The sequence below is a fragment of the Mustelus asterias genome, chromosome 26 (assembly GCF_964213995.1).
Source record: "Mustelus asterias chromosome 26, sMusAst1.hap1.1, whole genome shotgun sequence".
Taxonomy (NCBI): domain Eukaryota; kingdom Metazoa; phylum Chordata; class Chondrichthyes; order Carcharhiniformes; family Triakidae; genus Mustelus; species Mustelus asterias.
In genome coordinates this window covers 37,006,607-37,030,922 of record NC_135826.1, presented here as the reverse complement: position 1 = coordinate 37,030,922, position 24,316 = coordinate 37,006,607, and the positions used below count along the sequence as shown (strand labels likewise).

At 46.0% G+C, this 24,316-nt stretch overlaps 1 protein-coding gene across 1 annotated transcript in view; it reads right to left on the bottom strand.

The window, feature by feature from the left end:
* The window catches only part of fbn3 (fibrillin 3), a 268,519-nt gene that overhangs the window by 180,223 nt on the left and 63,980 nt on the right, over positions 1-24,316 (bottom strand). The window contains exons 6-7 of the mRNA XM_078198473.1: positions 18,147-18,344; positions 17,046-17,171 (exon numbers count right to left, since the gene is read on the bottom strand). Coding sequence (XP_078054599.1) covers positions 17,046-17,171; positions 18,147-18,344 — 324 coding nt within the window. The remainder of the gene's footprint in view (positions 1-17,045; positions 17,172-18,146; positions 18,345-24,316) is intronic.

Sequence of the window (24,316 nt, the reverse complement as noted above, 5' to 3'; positions counted from 1 at the left end):
CCCCTCCCTCGCACTCCCATTCCCCAACCTTCTCCAATGTCCTGCCATTCTCCCTCTCTGATCTATGTCTAGTCCATTGAGCCTAAAAAAAACATTATTTCCAAAGGATTAGCAGACAGAGTGCCATTGTACACAGATTTAGATCTATATCTTCAATGTGATTTAACCTTTCCATTTGTATTTATGGATGTTGGAGATAGTAATTAAATGTCAATATTTGGAAGGTTTCACTGCAGGACCATCTCCATCTTCACCTGGACAAGTATTTTGCTTTGCTCAGCAATTTCTCTCCTGCCTTCTCTCAGAAGGCTCTGACTATTGTTGAGATACAGTATTTACATTCCATGTTCGTCAGCTCATTTATCTTACTGGGTACTGTTCCCTCAGCATTAACTCTTGCCAGGTATAGTTCCCTGAGTGTTGACCCTTGTTCATAGATCATAGAAGATCATAGAATCCTCACAGTGCAGAAGGAGGCCATTCGGTCCATCGAGTCTGCACTGAGCACAATCCCACCCAGGCGCTTTTCCCATAACTGCACATATTTACCCTGCTTATCCCCCTAATACCAGGGTCAATTTAGCATGGCCAAACAACCTAACCCGCACATCTTTGGATTGTGGGAGGAACACAGTAAGAAGTTTAACAACACCAGGTTAAAGTCCAACAGGTTTATTTGGTAGCAAAAGCCACACAAGCTTTCGGAGCTCTAAAAAGAGCTCTAAAAAGAGCTCGGATGTGCACCAAAAAAGCTCTAAAAAGAGCTCGTGGTGCACCAAAAAAGTTTCTTTGTTGGTTAAAAAGAAAAAGGAGGCTTATGTTCGGATGAGACGTGAGCACTCGGGTAGTGCACTAGAAAGCTTTAGATTGGCTAAGAGGGAGTTGAAGAGCGAGCTTAGAAGGGCTAAAAGGGGACATGAGAAGACTTTGGCGGATAGGGTTAAAGAGAATCCTAAGGCGTTCTATAGGTATGTCAAGAACAGAAGGTTGGTTAGGGCAAGTTTAGGGCCAGTTATAGATGGCAGAGGGAAGTTATGTGTGGAACCGGAGGAGATTGGTGAAGCATTGAACCAATATTTCTCTTCGGTGTTCACGCAAGGGGACATGAATATAGCTGAGGAGGACACTGGGTTGCAAGGGAGTAGAATAGACAGTATTACAGTTGATAAGGAGGATGTGCAGGATATTCTGGAGGGTCTGAAAATAGATAAATCCCCTGGTCCGGATGGGATTTATCCAAGGATTCTCTGGGAGGCAAGAGAAGTGATTGCAGAGCCTCTGGCTCTGATCTTCAGGTCGTCGTTGGCCTCTGGTATAGTACCAGAAGATTGGAGGTTAGCGAATGTTGTCCCATTGTTTAAGAAGGGGAACAGAGACTTCCCCGGGAATTATAGACCGGTGAGTCTCACTTCTGTTGTCGGCAAGATGTTGGAAAAAATTATAAGGGATAGGATTTATAGTTATTTGGAGAGTAATGAATTGATAGGTGATAGTCAGCATGGTTTTGTGGCAGGTAGGTCGTGCCTTACTAACCTTATTGAGTTTTTTGAGAAAGTGACCAAGGAGGTGGATGGGGGCAAGGCAGTGGACGTGGTATATATGGATTTTAGTAAGGCGTTTGATAAGGTTCACCATGGTAGGCTTCTGCAGAAAACGCAGATGTATGGGATTGGGGGTGATCTAGGAAATTGGATCAGGAATTGGCTAGCGGATAGGAAACAGAGGGTGGTGGTTGATAGTAAATATTCATCATGGAGTGCGGTTACAAGTGGTGTACCTCAGGGATCTGTTTTGGGGCCACTGCTGTTTGTAATATTTATTAATGATCTGGATGAGGGTATAGTTGGGTGGATTAGCAAATTTGCTGATGACACCAAAGTCGGTGGTGTGGTAGACAGTGAGGAAGGGTGTCGTAGTTTGCAGGAAGACTTAGACAGGTTGCAAAGTTGGGCCGAGAGGTGGCGGATGGAGTTTAATGCGGAGAAGTGTGAGGTAATTCACTTTGGTAGGAATAACAGATGTGTTGAGTATAGGGCTAACGGGAGGACTTTGAATAGTGTGGAGGAGCAGAGGGATCTAGGTGTATGTGTGCATAGATCCCTGAAAGTTGGGAATCAAGTAGATAAGGTTGTTAAGAAGGCATATGGTGTCTTGGCGTTTATTGGTAGGGGGATTGAATTTAGGAGTCGTAGCGTTATGTTGCAACTGTACACAACTCTGGTGCGGCCGCACTTGGAGTACTGTGTGCAGTTCTGGTCCCCACATTACAGGAAGGATGTGGAGGCTTTGGAGAGGGTGCAGAGGAGGTTTACCAGGATGTTGCCTGGTATGGAGGGGAGATCCTATGAGGAGAGGCTGAGGGATTTGGGATTGTTTTCGCTGGAAAGGCGGCGGCTAAGAGGGGATCTTATTGAAACATATAAGATGATTAGAGGTTTAGATAGGGTGGATAGTGATAGCCTTTTTCCTCTGATGGAGAAATCCAGCACGAGGGGGCATGGCTTTAAATTGAGGGGGGGTAGTTATAGAACCGATGTCAGGGGTAGGTTCTTTACCCAGAGGGTGGTGAGGGATTGGAATGCCCTGCCAGCATCAGTAGTAAATGCGCCTAGTTTGGGGGCGTTTAAGAGATCCGTAGATAGGTTCATGGACGAAAAGAAATTGGTTTAGGTTGGAGGGTCACAGTTTTTTTTTTTAACTGGTCGGTGCAACATCGTGGGCCGAAGGGCCTGTTCTGCGCTGTAATGTTCTATGTTCTATGTTCTATGTTAAACTTCTTACTGTGTTTACCCCAGTCCAACGCCGGCATCTCCACATTGTGGGAGGAAACCAGAGCACCCAGAAGAAACCCACGCAGACACGGGGAGAACGTGCAAACTCCACACAGACAGTGACCCGAGGCCGGAGTTGAACCCAGGTTTCTGGCGCGGCAGCAGTGCTAACCACTGTGCCACCCTGTTGGGTTACAGTTCTCTGGATGTTGATGCTGATTGGACTATCGTTCCCTGTATGTCACAGGATTTGCCAATGGCCTGGATTCTTGACAAAGATGGAGGACAAGCCCGGAAATTGCAAGTACAGTGTGTGTCTATTCATTGTACCATTGCAGTTTATGGGCACAGAAGTTCTTTAATTACTTTACTCCCACTACTCCAAATGGCCCCAGTTCTGTGTTGCCATCTGTGTTACCATGTTACCATCTGGTGCCTTATGTTTCTCCGTGAAGTTAATAACAGAATCTAAAACAACTGTTCCTTTGAAAACACAAACTGCTGGAAACTCTCAGCAGACCAGGTAGCATCCACAGAGAGAGAGAGACAGAGAGACAGAGAGAGAGAGAGAGAGACAGAGAGAGAGAGAGGGAGAGACAGAGACAGAGAGAGACAGAGAGAGAGAGAGACAGAGAGAGTGAGAGAGAGACAGAGCGAGAGAGAGAGAGACAAAGCGAGAGAGACAGAGTTAAAGGATGGAATTGTGTTACCACACAGGCAGCCTCACCTACAGAATAGGAAAATGGGTGATGTGGTCACATGGGCAGGGGGTGGATGAGGAAGTGGGATTCTCTCGGGAGGGGGGGGGGGGGGCGGGAGGGGGTCCAATAAGGGGCAGGTCAATAAAGTTGTGCAGGTGGGTGGAGGGAACAGGAACATGTATAGAATCATAGAATCCCTAAAGTGCAGAAGGAGACCATTCTGCCCATCAAGTGCACTGACAACAATCCCACCCAGGCCACACCTCCATAACCCCATGTATTTACCCTGCTAATCCCACTGACACTGAGAGGCAATTTTCCATGGCCAATCCACCTAACCCGCATATCTCTGGTGTGTGGGAGGAAACCGGAGCACCCGGAGGAAACCCACACAGACACGGGGAGAACGTGTAACTCCACACAGACAATCACCAGAGGCCGGATCTGAACCCGGGTCCCTGGCGCTGTGAGTCATCAATGCTAACCACTGTGCCACCCAAGGTGCCAGAGAACATGTAAGCACCATATCTAAAGTGAAGGCAACACTCACTGGGAAGGCATCAGACACAGCAGAAGGGGAGAATGACGAGCTTTGTGCTTGTAAGTTGGCACGATCTCGAGAATGGATGGTACCCAAGTTTAGCGATGCTTCCCCTATGTACCTCTGGGGTATAACAGCCGCTCCTGTTGGCTGCGCCTCTCTCACTGTCTCATGCTCTTCCAGTTCACTCCTGCCACAGGTTTCCCAGCTGTGAGGGGTGCATTCAACAGGAGACCCCATTGACAATGGCGGGACCAGAAGATCCCGCTGTCGGCTAATGGTGGACCGCCTCCACTGCTGTGAACCACACAACAGAGTGCATGGAATATTCCACCCTCTATGTCTTGCTCACACGCACAGATACTTAAAATCTCTGCTTCTTACAAATCCTCTCTCCAGCCTCACTCCCCCTTCCACATCCTCGTGTCACAATCCAGTGTCCTGCCTGCTCCCATACATTTTGGATCACTGCTTTCCTTCCTCTCCGAACTGCCCCAAAATTCTGCATCTTTTAGATTATTATCCTCTGCACACCTCAGACTTTTTCCACCAACCCCACCTCCAACCCTGTCTAATTCTCATTCTTTACACTGACTTCCTGGTTCCAATTCTCACTTACTCGAGCTCAGTTTGGGTCTTCCCTCATCCCCATCGACCACATTGTCTAATTTTCATCTCCAAAGTTTTATTCCCATTATCTTGAGTTTTACATTCTTCCCCCTCCCTCGCACTCCCATTCCCCAACCTTCTCCAATGTCCTGCCATTCTCCCTCTCTGATGTATATCTAGTCCTGGAGTCAGTGATAGTTTATGCCACCCATTGAGCCTAAAAAAACATCATTTCCAAAGGATTAGCGAACAGAGTGCCATTGTACACAGATTCAGATCTATATCGTAAATGTGATTTAACCTTTCCGTTTGTATTTATGGATGTTGGAGATAGTAATTAAATGTCAATATTTGGAAGGTTTCACTGCAGGACCATCTCCATCTTCACCTGGACAAGTATTTTGCTTTGCTCAGCAATTGTCTCTCCTGCCTTCTCTCAGAAGGCTCTGACTATTGTTGAGATACAGTATTTACATTACACGTTCGTCAGCTCATTTGTCTTACTGGGTACTGTTCCCTCAGCATTAACTCTTGCCAGGTATAGTTCCCTGAGTGTTGACCCTTGTTCATAGATCATAGAAGATCATAGAATCCCCACAGTGCAGAAGGAGGCCATTCGGCCCATTGGTTCTGCACCGACCACTATCCCACCAGGCCCTATTCCCGTAACCCCACATATTTACCTTGCTTATCCCCCTGATACCAGGGTCAATTTAGCATTGGGCTGTGGGAGGAAATCGGAGCACCCAGAAGAAACCCACGCAGACACGGGGAGAACGTGCAAACTCCACACAGACAGTGACCCGAGGCCGGAGTTGAACCCAGGTTTCTGGCGCGGCAGCAGTGCTAACCACTGTGCCACCCTGTTGGGTTACAGTTCTCTGGATGTTGATGCTGATTGGACTATCGTTCCCTGTATGTCACAGGATTTGCCAATGGCCTGGATTCTTGACAAAGATGGAGGACAAGCCCGGAAATTGCAAGTACAGTGTCTGTCTATTCATTGTACCATTGCAGTTTATGGGCACAGAAGTTCTTTAATTACTTTACTCCCACTACTCCAAATGGCCCCAGTTCTGTGTTGCCATCTGTGTTACCATGTTACCATCTGGTGCCTTATGTTTCTCCGTGAAGTTAATAACAGAATCTAAAACAACTGTTCCTTTGAAAACACAAACTGCTGGAAACTCTCAGCAGACCAGGTAGCATCCACAGAGAGAGAGAGACAGAGAGACAGAGAGAGAGAGAGATAGACTGAGAGAGAGAGAGACAGAGAGAGAGAGAGAGACTGAGAGCGAGAGACAGAGAGAGAGAGAGACAGACAGACAGAGAGAGAGACTGAGAGGGAGAGAGACTGAGAGAGAGAGACAGAGAGAGAGAGACAGAGAGACAGAGAGAGAGACAGAGACAGAGAGAGAGACTGAGAGAGAGAGAGAGACAGAGACAGAGACAGTGAGAGAGACTGAGAGAGAGAGGGAGACTGAGAGAGAGAGAGACTGAGAGAGAGAGACACACACAGAGAGAGAAAGAGACAGAGAGGGAGACTGAGAGAGAGGGAGACAGGGAGAGAGAGAGACTGAGAGAGAGACTGAGAGAGAGAGAGAGGGACAGGGAGAGAGAGAGACAGAGACTGAGAGAGAGACAGAGAGAGAGAGAGACAGAGAGACAGAGAGAGAGACAGAGAGAGACAGAGAGAGACAGAGAGAGAGAGAGAGACAGAGAGAGAGAGAGAGACAGAGAGAGAGAAGAGACAGAGAGAGACAGAGAGAAAGAGACAGAGAGACAGAGACAGAGAGAGACAAAGGGAGAGAGGGAGACAGAGGGAGAGACAGAGAGAGAGACAGAGAGAGAGAGAGACAGAGAGAGGGGGACAGAGAGAGACAGAGAGAGACCGAGAGATACAGAGAGGGAGAGACAGAGTTAAAGGATGGAATTCTGTTGCCACACAGGGAGCCTCACCTACAGAATGGAAAATGGGTGACGTGGTCACAAGTGCAGGGGGTGGATGAGGAAGTAGGATTCTCTCGGGGGTAGAGGGGGGTGGGGGTCCAATAAGGGACAGGTCAACAAAGTTGTGCAGGTGGGTGGAGGGAACAGGAATCCCGTATAGAATCCCTAAAGTGCAGAAGGAGACCATTCTGTCCATCAAGTGCACTTATAACAATCCCACCCAGGCCATATCTCCATAACCCCATGTATTTACCATGCTAGTCCCACTGACACTAAGGGACAATTGAGCATGGCCAATCCACCTAACCCGCACATCTTTAGTGTATGGGAGGAAACCAGAGCACCCGGAGGAAACCCACGCAGACACGGGGAGAATGTGCAAACTCCACACAGACAGTCACCCGAGGCCGGAATTGAACCTGCCTCCCAAACCCAGTGCTTTGGATGCAAGAAAATTGTGTCCAAAGTTCCAGATCTTTCATCAAACCATTTAGATCCTGAAAAGTGCTGGGAGAGGGGGTGTCAATCAACTATTCCCAACGCAGAAAGGCTGAATGTTAATCGGCCGTTTCCAGGGCTTTTCTACCTCCTACACCAACGATGGGTCTTGTATATTCACACACGATGGGTGGGTTTGGCTGCATTCAATCCCTGGATGAGCCAATCATCGCCACAACTAACACAGTGGCTGTGAGACATTCACAATCAAACAGGTGTGGCAGGAGCTGTGGTCAAACCTGTTTTAGACTCAGTTCTGAATGAACGATGGGCTGGCTTTTCCTCTGGGAGTCCATCGGAAATTGGGCCGGAGTGACAATGGCAGAAAGCGGTGGTGAGGTCTATGGCTAACTTCCTGTCCCATCCTTAATCAGACCGTGCTCCCCCTCCTTCCCACATCGCCAAGAATGCTGCTTCCTTGCCTTGCTGCATGTGAGTGATGGCGAGGCAGCTGGGCTGGGTTCCCAATACATTTTTGTGTTCACCCACGTTTGCCAGGAAATACCTCAAGATGGAGTGTTGGAAGCCTTGTGTTCCTCATTAATAAAACTGAAGAAGGCTGCGCAGGCCCTGCAGGTAGTAGCCTATGGTGCTGCCATCTGCTGGCAGATGCTGTGGTTGGCATAGCGCTGCCAAGTAACTCATAAAACTCACAGAATCATAGAATCCCTACAGCGCAGAAGGAGCCCATTCAGCCCATCTAGCCTGCACCAATAACAATCCCACCCAGGCCCTAACCTCATAATCCCACGTTTTACCCTGCTAGATCCCCTGACACTAGGGTCAATTTAGCACGGCCAATCAATCTAACCCACACAACTTTGGACTGTGGGAGAGAACCGGAGCACCCGGAGGAAACGCACGCAGACACGGGGAGAATGTGCAAACTCCACACAGATAGTGACCCGAGGCCAGAATTGAACCTGGATCCCTGGCGCTGTGAGTTAACCATTCAGTGAACATTTCATTCTTCTAGAAATGGGAAAAGTGCTCATCCTGTCATGTTAATCCTGTTGCTGGCCTAACATTGAAGAGGTCTCTCACAGGCATTTTCTTCTTTTGTCCTTGTTTCAAAAAGGAAGAGAAAATGAAATATTTTGCGTTGCTCTTGCATAGGTTCTTGGTTAATAAGTTGATCAGGGATTATAGGGAACAGGCAGGAGAATGGGGATGAGAAAAATATCAGCCATGGTTGAATGGCGGAGCAGACTCGATGGGCCGAGTGGCCTAATTCTGCTCCTATGTCTTATGGTCTCAGTCCCGCTCGGGTGAAGGCCTCTTCCCTCTGCCTCCTCCTCAGCAAAGAAATGATCCAACTGCACTGAATAAGCTGAGCAGTTTGGATAAGTTGCTGCTGACAGAATGTTGGCCAATTATCAGCATTCCAGTTTGTGCAATTATCACTCTAAATTATAAAGCAATATGTCATGTAATTATTATCAGACTGGAAGTGGATGGAACCCAAATTAATATGTAAAAAAAGTCTAGGCATTTGAAGCCACTATTTTTAACCTTTGAACCTTTAGTGATCAGGTCCCAGTCTTCAGGCAATAATGACAAACCAAAGAAGAACGTACAGGGTAAATGGTAGGACTCTGAAGAGTGCAGTTGAACAGAGGGATCTGGGAATACAGGTACAGAATTCCCTAAAAGTGACGTCACAGGTGGATAGGGTCGTAAAGAGTGCCTTTGGTACATTGGCCTTTATAAATCGGAGTATCGAGTATAAAAGTTGGAGTGTTATGGTAAGGTTATATAAGGCATTGGTGAGGCCGAATTTGGAGTATTGTGTACAGTTTTGGTCACCTAGTTACAGGAAGGATGTAAATAAGATTGAAAGAGTGCAGAGAAGGTTCACAAGGATGTTGCCGGGACTTGAGAAGCTGAGTTACAGAGAGAGATTGAATAGGTTGGGACTTTATTCCCTGGAGCGTAGAAGATTGAGGGGAGATTTGATAGAGGTGTATAAGATTTTGATGGGTATAGATAGAGTGAATGCAAGCAGGCTTTTTCCGCTGAGGCTAGGGGAGAAAAAAACCAGAGGGCATGGGTTAAGGGTGAAAGGAGAAAAGTTTAAAGGGAATATTAGGGGGGGCTTCTTCACGCAGAGAGTGGTGGGAGTATGGAATGAGCTGCCGGATAAAGTGGTAAATGCGGGGTCACTTTTAACATTTAAGAAAAACTTGGATGGGTTCATGGATGAGAGGGGTGTGGAGGGATGTGGTCCAAGTGCCGGTCAGTGGGACTAGGCATAAAATGGTTCGGCACAGACAAGAAGGGCCTAAAGGCCTGTTTCTGAGCTGTAATTTTCTATGGTTCTATGGTTCTATGACCACCTACTGCCAAGGATCCTACATCAAATGATGAGGCTCTTGTGCAGTTGGCATATCAATTGTGATCGTTCAGACTATGCATATTTATACTGCATTTGTGTGCACTTTTGTCCCTATGTATATGCACTGCTGAAACTCAACTACGCCTTTCTTACCTCTAGGCTTGACTTCCAATGCTTCCCTTGCCCATCCTCCTGGGTTTTATCCTCTGTAAAGTTGAGATCATCCAAAATTCTGCTGCCAGTGTCCTACCTCCATGTCTGCTTCACCTCTATCCAGCTGCCCTTCATTGACTCCACGTACATCTTGCTTTTAAAATCCCCATTCTGGTTTTCAAAGCTTATCATGGTCTTGCCCCTCCCATCGTCGTAATCTTCTCCAGCCTCACAACCTTCTGAGATATCTGTGCTCATCTAATTCTGGCCTCTTGTGTATCCATTGGGTGGGACTTTCTGTCCCCCCCGCAACATGTCTTGCGGCAGCGGAGACAACCTGCCATTGGCCAGCAGTGGGTTCTTCCAGTCCTGCTGCTGTCAATGGGGTTTCCCATTGTTCACACCCTCCACCAACAGGGGGTCGCTGTCAGCAGGACTGGAAGACTCCACCAGTGGGAGTGGCTGGAAAATTTCAGCCATTATTTTAATTGTTCCACGATTGGAGGCTGTGCCTTCAGTGAATAGGTCAGGGCTCTGGAATCCATACTCCTCCATCCCATCACACCCCTTCCCTCTTTTAATCTATCCGTTTGACCAGGTTTTTGATCAGTTGACCTAATGGGTGGAATTTTACAGCCTTGTTCATCCTGAAACCATAAAGTCCCGCCCGAGGTCAACGGACCTTAGCATTGTCTGATTCCCGTGGCGGACGGGACGGTAAAATTCCGGCTAGTATCTCCGCCTGCAATATGATTATGAGTAAGAAAGTCGTCGACTACTGGAAGGTATCAATGGACCAGTCAAGTGGGCAAAAGAATAGCAAATGGAATTCAATCTAGTGATGGTAATGCATTTGGGGAGGGCAGACAAGGCAAGGGAATGGGCAATAAATGTTCAGATACTGGGCAGTGCAGAGGAACCGAGAGACCCTGGAATGCAAGTTCACAAAGCTTGAATGCAGCAGGACAGATAGGCATGTGGGATACTGTAACTGCGGGATTTAGTAACTGAGGCACAGAATATAAGTCATGATGTGGAGATGCTGGCGTTGGACTGGGGTAAACACAGTAACAATCCACTCCATCTGACGAAGGAGCAGCGCTCCGAAAGCTAATGGCATTTGCTACCAAATAAACCTGTTGGACTTTAACCTGGTGTTGTTAAAACTCTTACAGAATATAAGAGCAGGGATGTTATGCGTGAATTTTATAAAACACTAGCTAGACCACAGATACAAGCACTGAGTACAGTTCTGGTCACTGCATTAAAGAAAGGATTTGATTGCACTAAAGAGGATACAAAGGAGATTTCTGAGAATGTTGCCAGGAATGGAGAATTGTAGCTCAGAGCAATGATTAGACAGGTTGAGGTTGTTTTCTTTGGAATACGCGAGGCTGGTTTAATTTGAGGTGTATAATGTGTTGAGGGGCCTGGACAGCATGGATATAAAGGACATATTTCCCTTGGCAGAGTTAATAGCTGGGGGGGCATAGATCTGAAATAATTAGCAGAAGGACTAAAAGGGAGTTAAGAAAAATTTTGTTGTCTGGAATTTACTGCCATAAAAGGGTGATAGAAGCAGAAATCTGATTGCTTTATATACAGGATTAAGAACTTATTTGGAAATGCACTTGAACTGCTGTAAACCTGAGAAGACCATGGACCATGAGTTTTTCTAGCTAGCACAGACATGATGGGCTGACTGGCCTCCTTCTGCGCCAAATATTTTCGATGTTTTCCCAGTGTGGTGTTAGATTTTTGTGGCTGAGCGGGTGGGTGAAGTGCCTCAGAATGTTTTATTACCGTGAAAGGAATCCCTTAAAACCAAATTGTTGTTGTTGCTAAAAGCAGAATACTGCGGATGCTGGAATCTGAAACAAAAACAGAAAATGCTGAAAAATCTCAGCAGGTCTGACAGCGTCTGTGGAGGGAGAATAGAGACAATGTTTCGAGTCTTAGATGACCCTTCGTCCCAGGCGCACAGATGCTGTCAAACCTGCTGAGATTTTCCAGCATATTCTGTTTTTGTTGTTGCAGTTATCTTGAATTAGAAGGAGTGGGACAGGGCTCAGCCGGGCTCAGTAGATTGAATGGAGAGGTGGGTGTGACTGACCAAGTGAAACATTCACCCATAATTCAGCATCCAGTTTACGATATGTCCAAGTTTAAAGCTTTAGAGTTTATGTATTAGTGTCACAAGTAGGCTTACATTAACACTGCAATGAAGTTACATTGAAGTGCAACAAAAAGGATTGTGGTCGGTGCAGACTTGATGGGCTGAATGGCCTCCTTCTGTACTGTAGAGATTCTATGATTCTAACCAGCACGTCTTTCAGACTGTGGGAGGAAACCGGAACACCCAGAGGAAACCCACGCAGACACGGGGAGAATGTGCAAACTCCGCACAGACAGTGACCCGAGGCCAGGAATCAAACTCGGGTCCCTGGCGCTGTGAGGCAACAGTGTTAACCCCTGTGCCATCCCTAAGTTGCTAAGCGATGGGATGATAGGGTGTGGAGGACAAATGGGATGCTCATTAAATGGTGATAGTGTTAACTTCAGTTCTGACATGGAGTTCGATTCTGGTTAGTTGCACTCCAATTTGACCAAGCTTTCAATGTGATCTGAAATGAAAGTGAACTGGACACTCTGTTGACACCTTCTACACATTAAGCACTGTGTAGGTAGGGAAGCAATAGAGTTGTGACCGAGACATTTTCTCCCACGTCAAGTCAAGTCACACGTTGTATTTTGTTTAAAGTGGAAGTCAGTAACATGTGCTCTTATTCTTTTTGCTTTACTCCAGTATACTCTGAAAATCTGACAGGGATTAACATACAGACTTGGAGGCTGAAGAAGGCTTGTTAATAGTAATGAGGTTTAATAGCAATAATAAAGCTTACTCCAGGATTCAGAGTTCGAGCTCCAAGATTGGAACTAGATTCGGAGCTTGAGCAGCAGCTGACATGAATGCGGTGGTCTCTGTCAGGCTGAGGGATTTGTAGTGTAGTGTGTTAATAGATGTGGTCACGCCACAGCTTAAGAGTGTGCAAGGAGAAAGGGAATGGGTGACCACCAGACAGTCAATAAGGCAAGCAGAACAAGAGTCCCCTGAGTGCGTCCCACTCTCCGTTCTGAATACTGATGGGAGTGATGGTTATTTTGGGGAGTGCAGCCAGAGACAACTCCATGGCACCACAGGTGGTTCAACCGTACAGGGGGACACAAAGGTTGGAGGAGCAATAACGATAGGAGATTGGGTAGCTCAGGGAATTGACAGGCATTTCAGCAGATGTGAATCTAGGATGGTGTGTTGTTTCCCTGGTGTTCGGGTCAAGTATATCAGTGAAGGGGAATGGCTGAAGGGCACCATGAGGGAGGTCTTGTAAAACAATCAGCTGTCATGCTCCACATTGGTACCAATGACATAGGTGGAAAGAGTGATGTGGTCCTGCAATCAGGATTTAAGGAGCTAGGTTAGAATCTAGCAAGCGGGGCCTCAGACATAGTCATCTCTGGCAGCATTAGTGAGTATAGAAACAGGAAGGAAAAGCAGGTGGATATGTGGCTGGAAAGACGGTGCAGTAGGAAAGCCTTTAGATTCCTGGGATATTGTGAAGATGCGGCCTAAAATTCAGCCTTAATGGGCTGCACCGAAATAAAACCAGGATTGAGTTCCTTGTGGGGTGATTTGCTGGCGCTATTTGGGAAAGTTTAACTTAACTTGGCAGGGGTGTGCAAACCAGGAGATAATATCGAAAGGAATACCAAGTACCAGAATACAGGCAGAAATAGATAGTACTAGAATAGGAAATAGTAAGCTTTTTACAAATTCATTCATGGGACCTGGGCGTTGCTGGCTGGCCAGCATTTATTGCCCATCCCTAGTAGCCCGAGGACCGTTGAGAGTCAACCACATTACTGTGGCTCTGGAGTCACATGTAGGCCAGACCAGGTAAGGAACGCAGATTTCCTTGCCTAAAGGGCATTAGTGAACCAGATGGACTTTTCCCACAATGGTTTCATGGTCATCAGTAGATTTTTAATTCCAGATATTTTTTATTGAATTCAAATTCCACCATCTGCAGGATTCGAACCCAGGTCCCCAGAACATTAGCTGAGTTTCTGCATTAATAGTCTACCACTAGGCCATCAGAATAGGGGCAAAAGTTTAAATCAGGGCTACTGTGCATGTATGTGAATACACAGCGTGGTAAATAAGATTATGAGTCACAGATGCAGATTGCCATGTGTAACTATGATGTTGTGGTTGTAAGAGTTCTGATTCAAAGGGCAGGACTGGGTATTAAGTATCCCCGGAAAGTATACAGGAAAGGAAGAAAAGGGGGAGGGGTGGCAATATAGATTAACAACAGTGCAGTGCTGGAGAGAGATGTCCCAGAAGAAAGAGTCAAGGACAACATTTATTTGGCTAGAGCTAAGGAAGAAAAAAAGATGCAATTACATTGCTTGATTAGACCACTGGCTAATGGGAAAGATGTAGAGGATCTGCCAGGAAATTACCGAGAGGTGCAAGAAATATAGACTAGGTATAATGAGGTAACTTTAATTATCCAAATATAGACATAAATAGTAGTAGTGAATAGCAGAAAGAGGCAAGAATCTCTGTGATATTTTCAAGAATGTTTTCCACAGTACTACATTTCTAGAGCAACAAGGGAGGAGGCACTGCGAGACCTGGTTCTCAGCAATGAGGTGGGCTAAGTGGATTAACTGTAAGTAAGAGGACATTTAGGAGACAGTGATCATCGTATCATAAAGTTTAGGTAGATAAGGTCAAAGAACAATCCAGAGTAAGAATAATTAACCGGGGCAAATCCATCTTCAATGGGAGAGGAATGGATCTGGGTCAGGTAAATTGGAATTAAAGGTTGACATAAAAAAACAGTATCTGAACAATGGTATTCCTTTAAAGAAGGGATAGTTTTGGCACAGTCAAGGTATACGCCCACAAAGGGAAAGATAGGTGTAAAGATGCACTTTCACAGATTTCATTAGTGAACACTAAAAGGATTTATTAGCAAGAAATGTACAGCAGCCTCATGGCTGTAGCTAGCTCCCAAAATGTTTCTTTACCGAAGAGGACTCCACCCCCTGGAGTAATTCCCTACTCTGAGACACCATTGGTCACCCAAGTCAGGTGACTCTTACTCTGCTGTGTTGCCCTTAAAGGGACAATCACAACAATAGGGCAAACATCTGCGGAGCTCCCTGGATGATGAAGGAGATAGAGATTAAGATGAAGAAGAAAGAAGTGTGCTTATGATAGATGTCAGGCAGATAGAACAACCGAGAAACAGACTGAATATAGAAGGTTCAGACGGGAACTGAAGTATCAAGTAAGAGAAGCAAAGAGAGAGTATGAAAAGAAACTGGAAGTTAACATAAAAGTCTTCTATTAAGATATAAATAGTAGAAAGGTGGTCAGAGGGGGAGTGGGACTATTTAGGGACCAAAAAGGGGAATTTACGGGTGGAAGCAAGGAGCAAGGCTGAAATATTAAATAAATGCTTAACATCTGAGATCAATAAAGAAGATGATGTTGCCCAGGCTTTGGTGAAAGTGGAGGTAATTCAGACATTAGAAAATTTAACGGAGAAGGTATTGGATGAGATTGTCTGTTTTAAAGTTGCTAAGGTACTGGGACCAGATGAGATGCATCCAAGGATACTGAAGGAAGTGAGAGCGGAAATTGTGGAATCACTGATCATAATTTTCCAATCTTCCTTAGACTCAGGGAGTGGTGTTGGAGGACTGGAGAATTGTAAATGTTACACCCTTGTTCAAAAAAAGTGTGAAGATAAGCCCAGCAACTATAAGCCAATTAAGCTACTAAAAACAATAATTTGGGACAAAATTAAGAGTCACGTGGACAAATGCGGGTTAATTAAGGAAAACCAGCACAAATATGTTACAGTCAAATCATATTTAACAACTTGCTAGTGTTTTTTTTAAAGGCCAACAGAGAAGGTTGATGAGGGCAATGCTGTTGATGTGATGCTCATAAACCTCCAAAAGACATTTGGCACAGTGCCGTACAATAGACTTGTGAGCAAAGTTATAGATCGTGGAATAAAAGGGACAGTAGCAACATGGATACAGAATTGGCTAAGTGACAGGGAACAGAGAGTGGTGGTTAATGGATGTTTTAGAATGGAGGAAGGTTTGTAATGAAGTTCCCTGGGGAACAGAATTGGGATCCTTGTTCTCTTGACACATATTAATGGCCTGGACCTTGCTGCATACGACACAATTTCAAAACTTGCATATGATACGAAACTTAGAAGCATTGTGAACTGTGTGGCAGATAGTGTAGAACTTCACATGGACACAGGCAGATTGGTGGAATGAGTGGACAAGTGGCAAATGGAGCTCATGTTAAGAAGTGTAAAGTGATTCATTTTTTTAGGAAGAACGCAGACAAATGAAATAAAACAAAGGGTACAATTCTAAAGGGGATGCAGGAGCAGAGGGTCCTGGGTGTAAGTCATTGAAGGTGGCTGGACAGGTGGAGCCAGTGGTTACTAAAGTATAAGTATCCCAGGCTTTATTAATAGGAGCATTTAGTATAAGAACAAGGGTGTTACGTTAACCTTGCATAAAACACTGGTTTGGTATCAACTGGAATATTGCATCCAGCTCTGGGCACTGCACGTTCGGAAAAATGTGAAGGAATTAGAGGGATTCAGAAAAGATTCACAAGAATGGTGCCAGGGATGAGGAACCTTAGTTACGCACATAGATTGCGCAGTGGGGACTGTCCCCGTTGGAGAAGTGAAGGTGGAGAGGAGATTTGATGGATGAAGGTGTTCAAAATCATGGGAAGTCTGGACAGAGTAGATAGGGGAATAAAATGATCCTCTTGGTGGAAGATTGAGAACAGCAGAACACAAATTTAAAGTAATTGGCAAAAGATGCAATGGATACATGAGGAGAAATCGTTTTTGCGCAGCGAATGGTTAGGATCTGGAGTGCACTGCCTGAGAGTGTGGTGGAGACAGGCCCAATCGAGGCATTCAAGAGGGAATTGGATTATTATTTGAAAAGGTAGAATGTGCAGGGTTACGGAGAGAAGGTGGGAGAATGGCACTAGGTGATTGGCTCATTCAGTGAGCTCGCAGCGACGCGATGGGCCGAATGATCTCCTTTCCTGCTGGAGCAATCCTGTGACTCATACTTGACTCAAAACTTAACTCTTGTTTCTCTCTCCACAGTGGCTGCCAGGCCTGCCGAGTGTATCCAGCAGTTTCTGTTTTTATTTCAGTATTAATACGGAAATAAGAAGCTCAGTGCACCAGTAACTTTTTAACAGAAGCTGAAAATGGTGACAGTGCTCCAGATGTTGACAGCAAATTAACTCCTGAATCATGTGTGTGATCGGGGAGGAACAAGTAAATGGTCGGAGGGAAACAATTTCAGTGGGAAAGAGTGGGATGAATGGATTTGGAACAGCAAGCTGCACCTACCTTCACACTTCTGCGTGTTCTCACTCTGCTTGTGCCCAGCTGGACATTTGCATTCGTATGATCCCACAGTGTTGATGCAGTTCCCTCCCTGGCACAGGCCTGGGATGGCCTGACACTCATCCACATCTGTCAAAGAAATCACATCAGGCTTAGTTCACTGTTCAACCGCAGAAGAATCTTTCGGGCTTGGCCCTTCTGAACACAGGATCTGCAGCCCTGAGGGCAGGTAGGCTTCGAGATGTCACTCCTCCGAGCTGATCTTTAATTACTTGCAGACAGAGGCTGTCCCCAGTTACTCAGGTAATTGGGCACAGCATTTATTCTGTCTCTGAATCCCTGAGTACGCAGTCTCTGTATTTTCTTCTTCTGTTCTGTGCCCCAAGGCAGCGCCAACACACAATGCCACAATCTCCACCATGGGGGAAGGCAAGGAGGCAGGTTCCAAACTCAATCCAGCTGCAATGAGGATTGAACCCAGTGCTGTTAGTGCTAATCTGATCCACACCAGCCAATTGAGCCAGCCGGTCTCCCAAGGAATCCGAGTCGCTGTGGCGACTTGCACTTTTACATGTATTTTGTAGCTCAGAGCTATGAACGATGGTAATAGAGACTCCAACTTTCTTTCCCTCACACAATGAAAACCTCTCCCGCTCTTACTGCCTGCCATTGGTGTGTGTTGGAAGGAGTTACAACTTGACACTCAACTCTGTTTGGCCACGTTATGGATGCACCTTCCTTGGGCATCAGGTCCTGGAATGGGACCGGAGCTGCTGACTCAGAGACAGGGAAGCTACCTCCTGTGCCACAATACTTGTGCGTTGTGTATTTGCCAGACAGGCTCTGTACTTACTGTGCCTGATTACCTGAGTATACAGATTCTGCGCTGCTCAGCAACACAACTCAGGGAAATGGTCCCACATTCCAGCAGCACTTAAATAAGGTGGGGATGGAGAAGCGACACCCATCCAGATAGGGGCCAGGGAGATGGATACAGAGCTTGGCTGAGAATCCAGTGGTAACTCCCCTGGCCATATTGGACCAGCCCAGAGGGAAAACTCATCCGACGCGTCAGTAATGTCAGTAAAGAATGAAGGCGCTTACCTTGACAGGCTCCGCTGCGGATGTTGGGGATGAAACCACGGCGACAGGGGTGAGGCTGCGCAGGGCACATCTCGCACGGGTGGCCCCAGGCTCGACCAATGGTGGCACAGCAGAGGGTTTTGGTGCAGACAATGCCACTCAGTTGTCCCTGGCACATTTGGTTATTGACCTGAGTGAAGCACGGCCCAGTCCGGTAATCTGTAGAGGAGAACAACTCCAGTGAAAAGGACGTCAGGTTTTCAATAGCTGGTTGGTGATGGAGAACATCACAGCCACTCACTAATCTCCACAGTGTTAATAACAGCAGCTATACTCCCTGAATATAAGCTATAATACCTTAAAAATATGTTTAAAGCGTTGTTTTTCTGGATTGGCACTGTTTCATAGAATCATAGAATCCCTACAGTACAGAAAGAGGCCATTCGGCCCATCGAGTCTGCACCAACCACAAATGCACTCAGGCCCTATTCCTGTAACCCCACTTATTTACCCTGCCACTCCCTTGACACTAAGGGGCAATTTAGCATGGCCGATCCACCTAACCCACACATCTTTGGACTGTGAGAGGAAACCGGAGCACCCAGAGGAAACCCACGCAGGCATGGGGAGAACATGCAAACTCCACACAGACAGTGACCTGAGGCTGGAATTGAACCTGGGTCTCTGGCGCTGTAAAGCAGCAGTGCTAACCAGTGCTCAGCAATTCACCAAAGATCCTTAGACAGCACCTTCCAAACCCTGAACCACTTCCATCTAGAAGGGCAAGGGCAGCAGATAAATGGGAACACCATCACCTGCAAGTTCCCCTCCAAGCCACTCACCATCCTGGTTTGGAAATATATCGCCGTTCCTTCGCAGTCGCTGGGTCAAAATCCTGGAATTCCCTCCCTAACGGCATTGTGGGTCAACCCAAAGCATGTTGACTGCAGCGATTCAAGAAGGCAGCTCACCACCACCTTCTCAAGGGCAACTAGGGATGGGCAATAAATGCTGGCCAGCCAGCGACGCCCATGTCTCACGAATGAATAAAAATAACACTGTGCCACCGTGCTGCCGGGAGCCTCAGTGCAGGTAACTATTATGGGATGGAACTGAGACGGTGTGCCACTATTTCCTGACATATAGTTCTAGGGGTTAAGCTCCCCATTGGCAATGCAAACTTTGGGAGTGCTTTGGGAATTTTATTTTAAGGAGGCTTAATCCTGCTGAAGATTCTAGCCTCCAGGTGACACCAGTAGTCAAACGCTCAATCCCTTTGTGTGATGTTATTTGTTCTGTTATTTTAGCAGAATTCACGGCTGTATTAAAATGATCAGGAGGCAGCCAGTAACTGGTGATATCGCACCCAGTTATAATCTAGCTTTAAGTTTTGTTAAATTAACTCTAAGAACATATTGTCTGACTGACAGGAAATTAAATAGGTGAAACAAAAATGACCTCATTCCCTCACTTCATGAATCTTTCACAGCCCACACACCTGCAGCAGATTTGTCACAAAGCTTGGGTTTAATATGCCTCAGTGAAAATTTTATATAAGCACAATGTGGCAAACGCAGAACTTCAGGTGAAGTTTTATAACCCAAGCAGATTTACAGTGAATTAACTAACTAATCCCTGCTATTCTGGGACACGATTTGAGGAGATTGTAAAGTGTTTTCTTGAAAAAATTCCCAGACATTCCCCAATATCCCAAGCAACTGAAACAACTCTTAAACAAAGACTTGAATGGCATCAACAGAAACTGTACTGACACACACAGAGTGCGCACGCCTGTATAGAGGCACACAGGTGTAGACATGGTCACACTCCACACACACACAACACACTCTCACACACACACACTCCACACACACTCTCCCCACACCCACACACACACACCGCACACATGCACACTCCATACACACACACACCACACACACAACACACTCTCCCACACACACACACACTCTCCCACACACACACACACTCTCCACACACACTCCACACACACACCGCACACACACACACTCCACACACTCTCCACACACACTCCACACACACACACGCTCCACACACACACTCCACACACACACCACACACACAACACACTCTCACGCACACACACACGCCACACACACAAACTGCACACACACTCCACGCACACACACACACCACACACACTCCACACACACACTCTCCACACACTCACACATACACATGCACACTCCACACACACACACACACTCCACACACTCACATTCCACACACACACCGCACACACACACACAGACACAAACGCACACACACACCCGTGGGCTCAGCAACTGCCCTTAGTCAAACAGAAAATCAGTAGCAAGACATCTGAACTCCATGTTTAATAGTCTGCTTTAAAAAGCATTATCACCTCATAAATTACACAGAATCTCCATTTGCTGCATCTTGTGTTACATTCAGACAAGAAAATCACTTCCTGCAGTAAAGTACTGGAACTCTTTTTACATCACAGGTGACTCCACAGCCTCAACAACAACAGACAGCTGCTGTTTGAAAGCCGTGATTCCCAGTGTTATATTTTAACATTCAGATATGCAGCACTGGGCGGTCAAGGTGATGATGGATCCACACTGCAGGCTGCCATGCAGAGAAACTGGACTCCAACAGAACTGGATCCAGGTTCTTGCATCTCAAACCGGGATTTGCTGTTAGACAGCAGAGAGGCACCAGAAACTGACTGGGCAATGTCGCCATGGAGCAGCCACCACACTGGATGTGCTAACTATGCTGGCACAGTTAAAACTGGAACCAGGCGAGAGTGCAGCCAGAAAGTTGGACCATAGGGAGAGAATAAGAAGTAGGATAGAATAGTTGAATAACGGAGCAGGGTCTTGGGGTGAAAGGGGATGAAAATCTGAAGATGCTAGTGGAGGAAATTCCTTAGGGTCGTAGGGAGTTAGGGCCTTAAAGGTGGTCTGGAATGTAGACCTCCACCCCCCTCTGCGGGTAATGAGGGATGAAGAAACCAAGGTAGGGGATGGAGATCCTGGTGGTAGGGGGCGAGAGGATAGATAAAGATGGCAAAAATAGAGGAGGATGAGGACATTTTTATTCTATTTATTCTTTTTCATTCATTTGTGGGATATGGGCGTTGCTGGCTGGCCAGCATTTATTGCCCATCCTTAGTCGCCCTTGGAGAACAGTTGAGAGTCACCACATTGCTGTGGCTCTGGAGTCACATGTAGGCCAGACCAGGTAAGGATGGCAGATTTCCTTCCCTAAAGGACATTAGTGAACCAGATGTGTTTTTCCGGCAATCGATAATGTTTTCATGGTCATCAGTAGATTCTTAATTCCAGATATTTTTATTGAATTCAAATTCCACGATCGACCGTTATTTCCCCTTATCAGCCTTCTCTATTGGCCTTTAAAAAAAACCCAGCAAGTTGTTAAATATGATTTGACTTTAGTACATTTGTGCTGGCTTTCCTTAATTAACCTGAATTTGTCCATGTGGCTCTTAATTTTGTCCCAAGTTATTGTTTTTAGAAGCTTGACTGGCCTATAGTTGCTGGGCTTATTTTCACACTTTATTAGAACAAGGGGGTAACATTTACAATTCTCCAGTCCTCTGACACCACTCCCTCAGTCTAAAGAAGATTGGAAAATTATGATCAGTGCCTCCACGATATCCACTCTCACCTCCTTCAGAACATTAGCTGAATTTCTGGATTAATAGTGTAGTGATAATACCACTAGGCCATCGCCTTCCCATAAGACTGAGGATGTTAGTCGATGCAGACACTGGGGTGGGAAGGGATGAGGATCTGAAGGTGATTGGGGATAAGAATCTAAGAGTGTTGGAATGAGGACCAAGGTGTCATTGAAATCTATTCTAATAAGGCACACGACTCTCCGAACAGTAAAGAGGTTTCTTTACACCCCGCCAAGTCATGCCTAACCTTCACACTTCAGAAACAAAAATAAGAAAAGTCATTTTAACACCTGTCAACAATTGAAAATTCCTTTTTTGGAAAACTTTAGTCCTGGAATGCAATTCCCCAAAGTCTTGCTGACCACTGTGTGCGATTTGGACATCTGGAATTTATCAAAAGTCTGGAATCCTAGAAGTTTGCTCCCCAGAGGCAGGGGTACAACATATACACAGATGTCTTACTCTTTCTCAGGAATAACCACCTTTGACTGAAGTTATTTATTTATTTTACTTAAAGGGATCATGACTCAAATTCCTTCATTACTCTTTGATTGAAGAACTTGGAGTACTGAGTTTCCTTAAAGGCCCCATATGTTGTCTCATTTTTTTCCAATGTCTGAGAAACACATATTTATAGTGATAATTCATACCGGCCCCAAGATCCTGACAGGTCCTAGTTCCACTCCACCATCCACCCGCTGATAAAAGTATCAAAAAGAACTGTGGCGGCATTCTTTGTGTCCTTTCTGTGATAAGTCTTCCCGTGTCCCCAACTCTCACTTGATTTCTCACATACAGAATAGGGCTTTGTCCCTCCATCATCTTCCTGATTTCCACTGATCCACGTTGGTGATTGTTCCATCAGCTTCCTACACCATAAACTCTCGAATTTCCAATCTAATCCTCTTTACCCCGCTCCTCCTTTAAATCAATCCTTTAAGTCTAATTCTTAGACAAAGCTGTCGTTCATTTAACATCTTTAATGGACCTGCAAGCACTTTGTCAAGCCTTGTCAATGCACTGTCAAAGACAACTTGTTGTACTGGTGTGAAAGGTAAAGTCGTCATAGTCCCAGAGGACTATAGGCTGTTCTCCTCATGAGGTGGAGAGCTGACTGATGGTGATTTAACCTGAGGATCACCATTAGCACTGCTGCCTCACAGTTCGATTCCCGGCTTGGGTGACTGCCTGTGTGCAGTTTGCACGCACTCCCCATTTCTGCGTGGGTTTCCTCCGGGTGCTCCGGTTTCATAGAACATAGAACATAGAACATTACAGCGCAGAACAGGCCCTTCGGCCCACGATGTTGCACCGACCAGTTAAAAAAAAACTGTGACCCTCCAACCTAAACCAATTTCTTTTCGTCCATGAACCTATCTACGGATCTCTTAAACGCCCCCAAACTAGGCGCATTTACTACTGATGCTGGCAGGGCATTCCAATCCCTCACCACCCTCTGGGTAAAGAACCTACCCCTGACATCGGTTCTATAACTACCCCCCCTCAATTTAAAGCCATGCCCCCTCGTGCTGGATTTCTCCATCAGAGGAAAAAGGCTATCACTATCCACCCTATCTAAACCTCTAATCATCTTATATGTTTCAATAAGATCCCCTCTTAGCCGCCGCCTTTCCAGCGAAAACAATCCCAAATCCCTCAGCCTCTCCTCATAGGATCTCCCCTCCATACCAGGCAACATCCTGGTAAACCTCCTCTGCACCCTCTCCAAAGCCTCCACATCCTTCCTGTAATGTGGGGACCAGAACTGCACACAGAACTCCAAGTGCGGCCGCACCAGAGTTGTGTACAGTTGCAACATAACGCTACGACTCCTAAATTCAATCCCCCTACCAATAAACGCCAAGACACCATATGCCTTCTTAACAACCTTATCTACTTGATTCCCAACTTTCAGGGATCTATGCACACATACACCTAGATCCCTCTGCTCCTCCACACTATTCAAAGTCCTCCCGTTAGCCCTATACTCAACACATCTGTTATTCCTACCAAAGTGAATTACCTCACACTTCTCCGCATTAAACTCCATCCGCCACCTCTCGGCCCAACTTTGCAACCTGTCTAAGTCTTCCTGCAAACTACGACACCCTTCCTCACTGTCTACCACACCACCGACTTTGGTGTCATCAGCAAATTTGCTAATCCACCCAACTATACCCTCATCCAGATCATTAATAAATATTACAAACAGCAGTGGCCCCAAAACAGATCCCTGAGGTACACCACTTGTAACCGCACTCCATGATGAATATTTACTATCAACCACCACCCTCTGTTTCCTATCCGCTAGCCAATTCCTGATCCAATTTCCTAGATCACCCCCAATCCCATACATCTGCATTTTCTGCAGAAGCCTACCATGGTGAACCTTATCAAACGCCTTACTAAAATCCATATATACCACGTCCACTGCCTTGCCCCCATCCACCTCCTTGGTCACTTTCTCAAAAAACTCAATAAG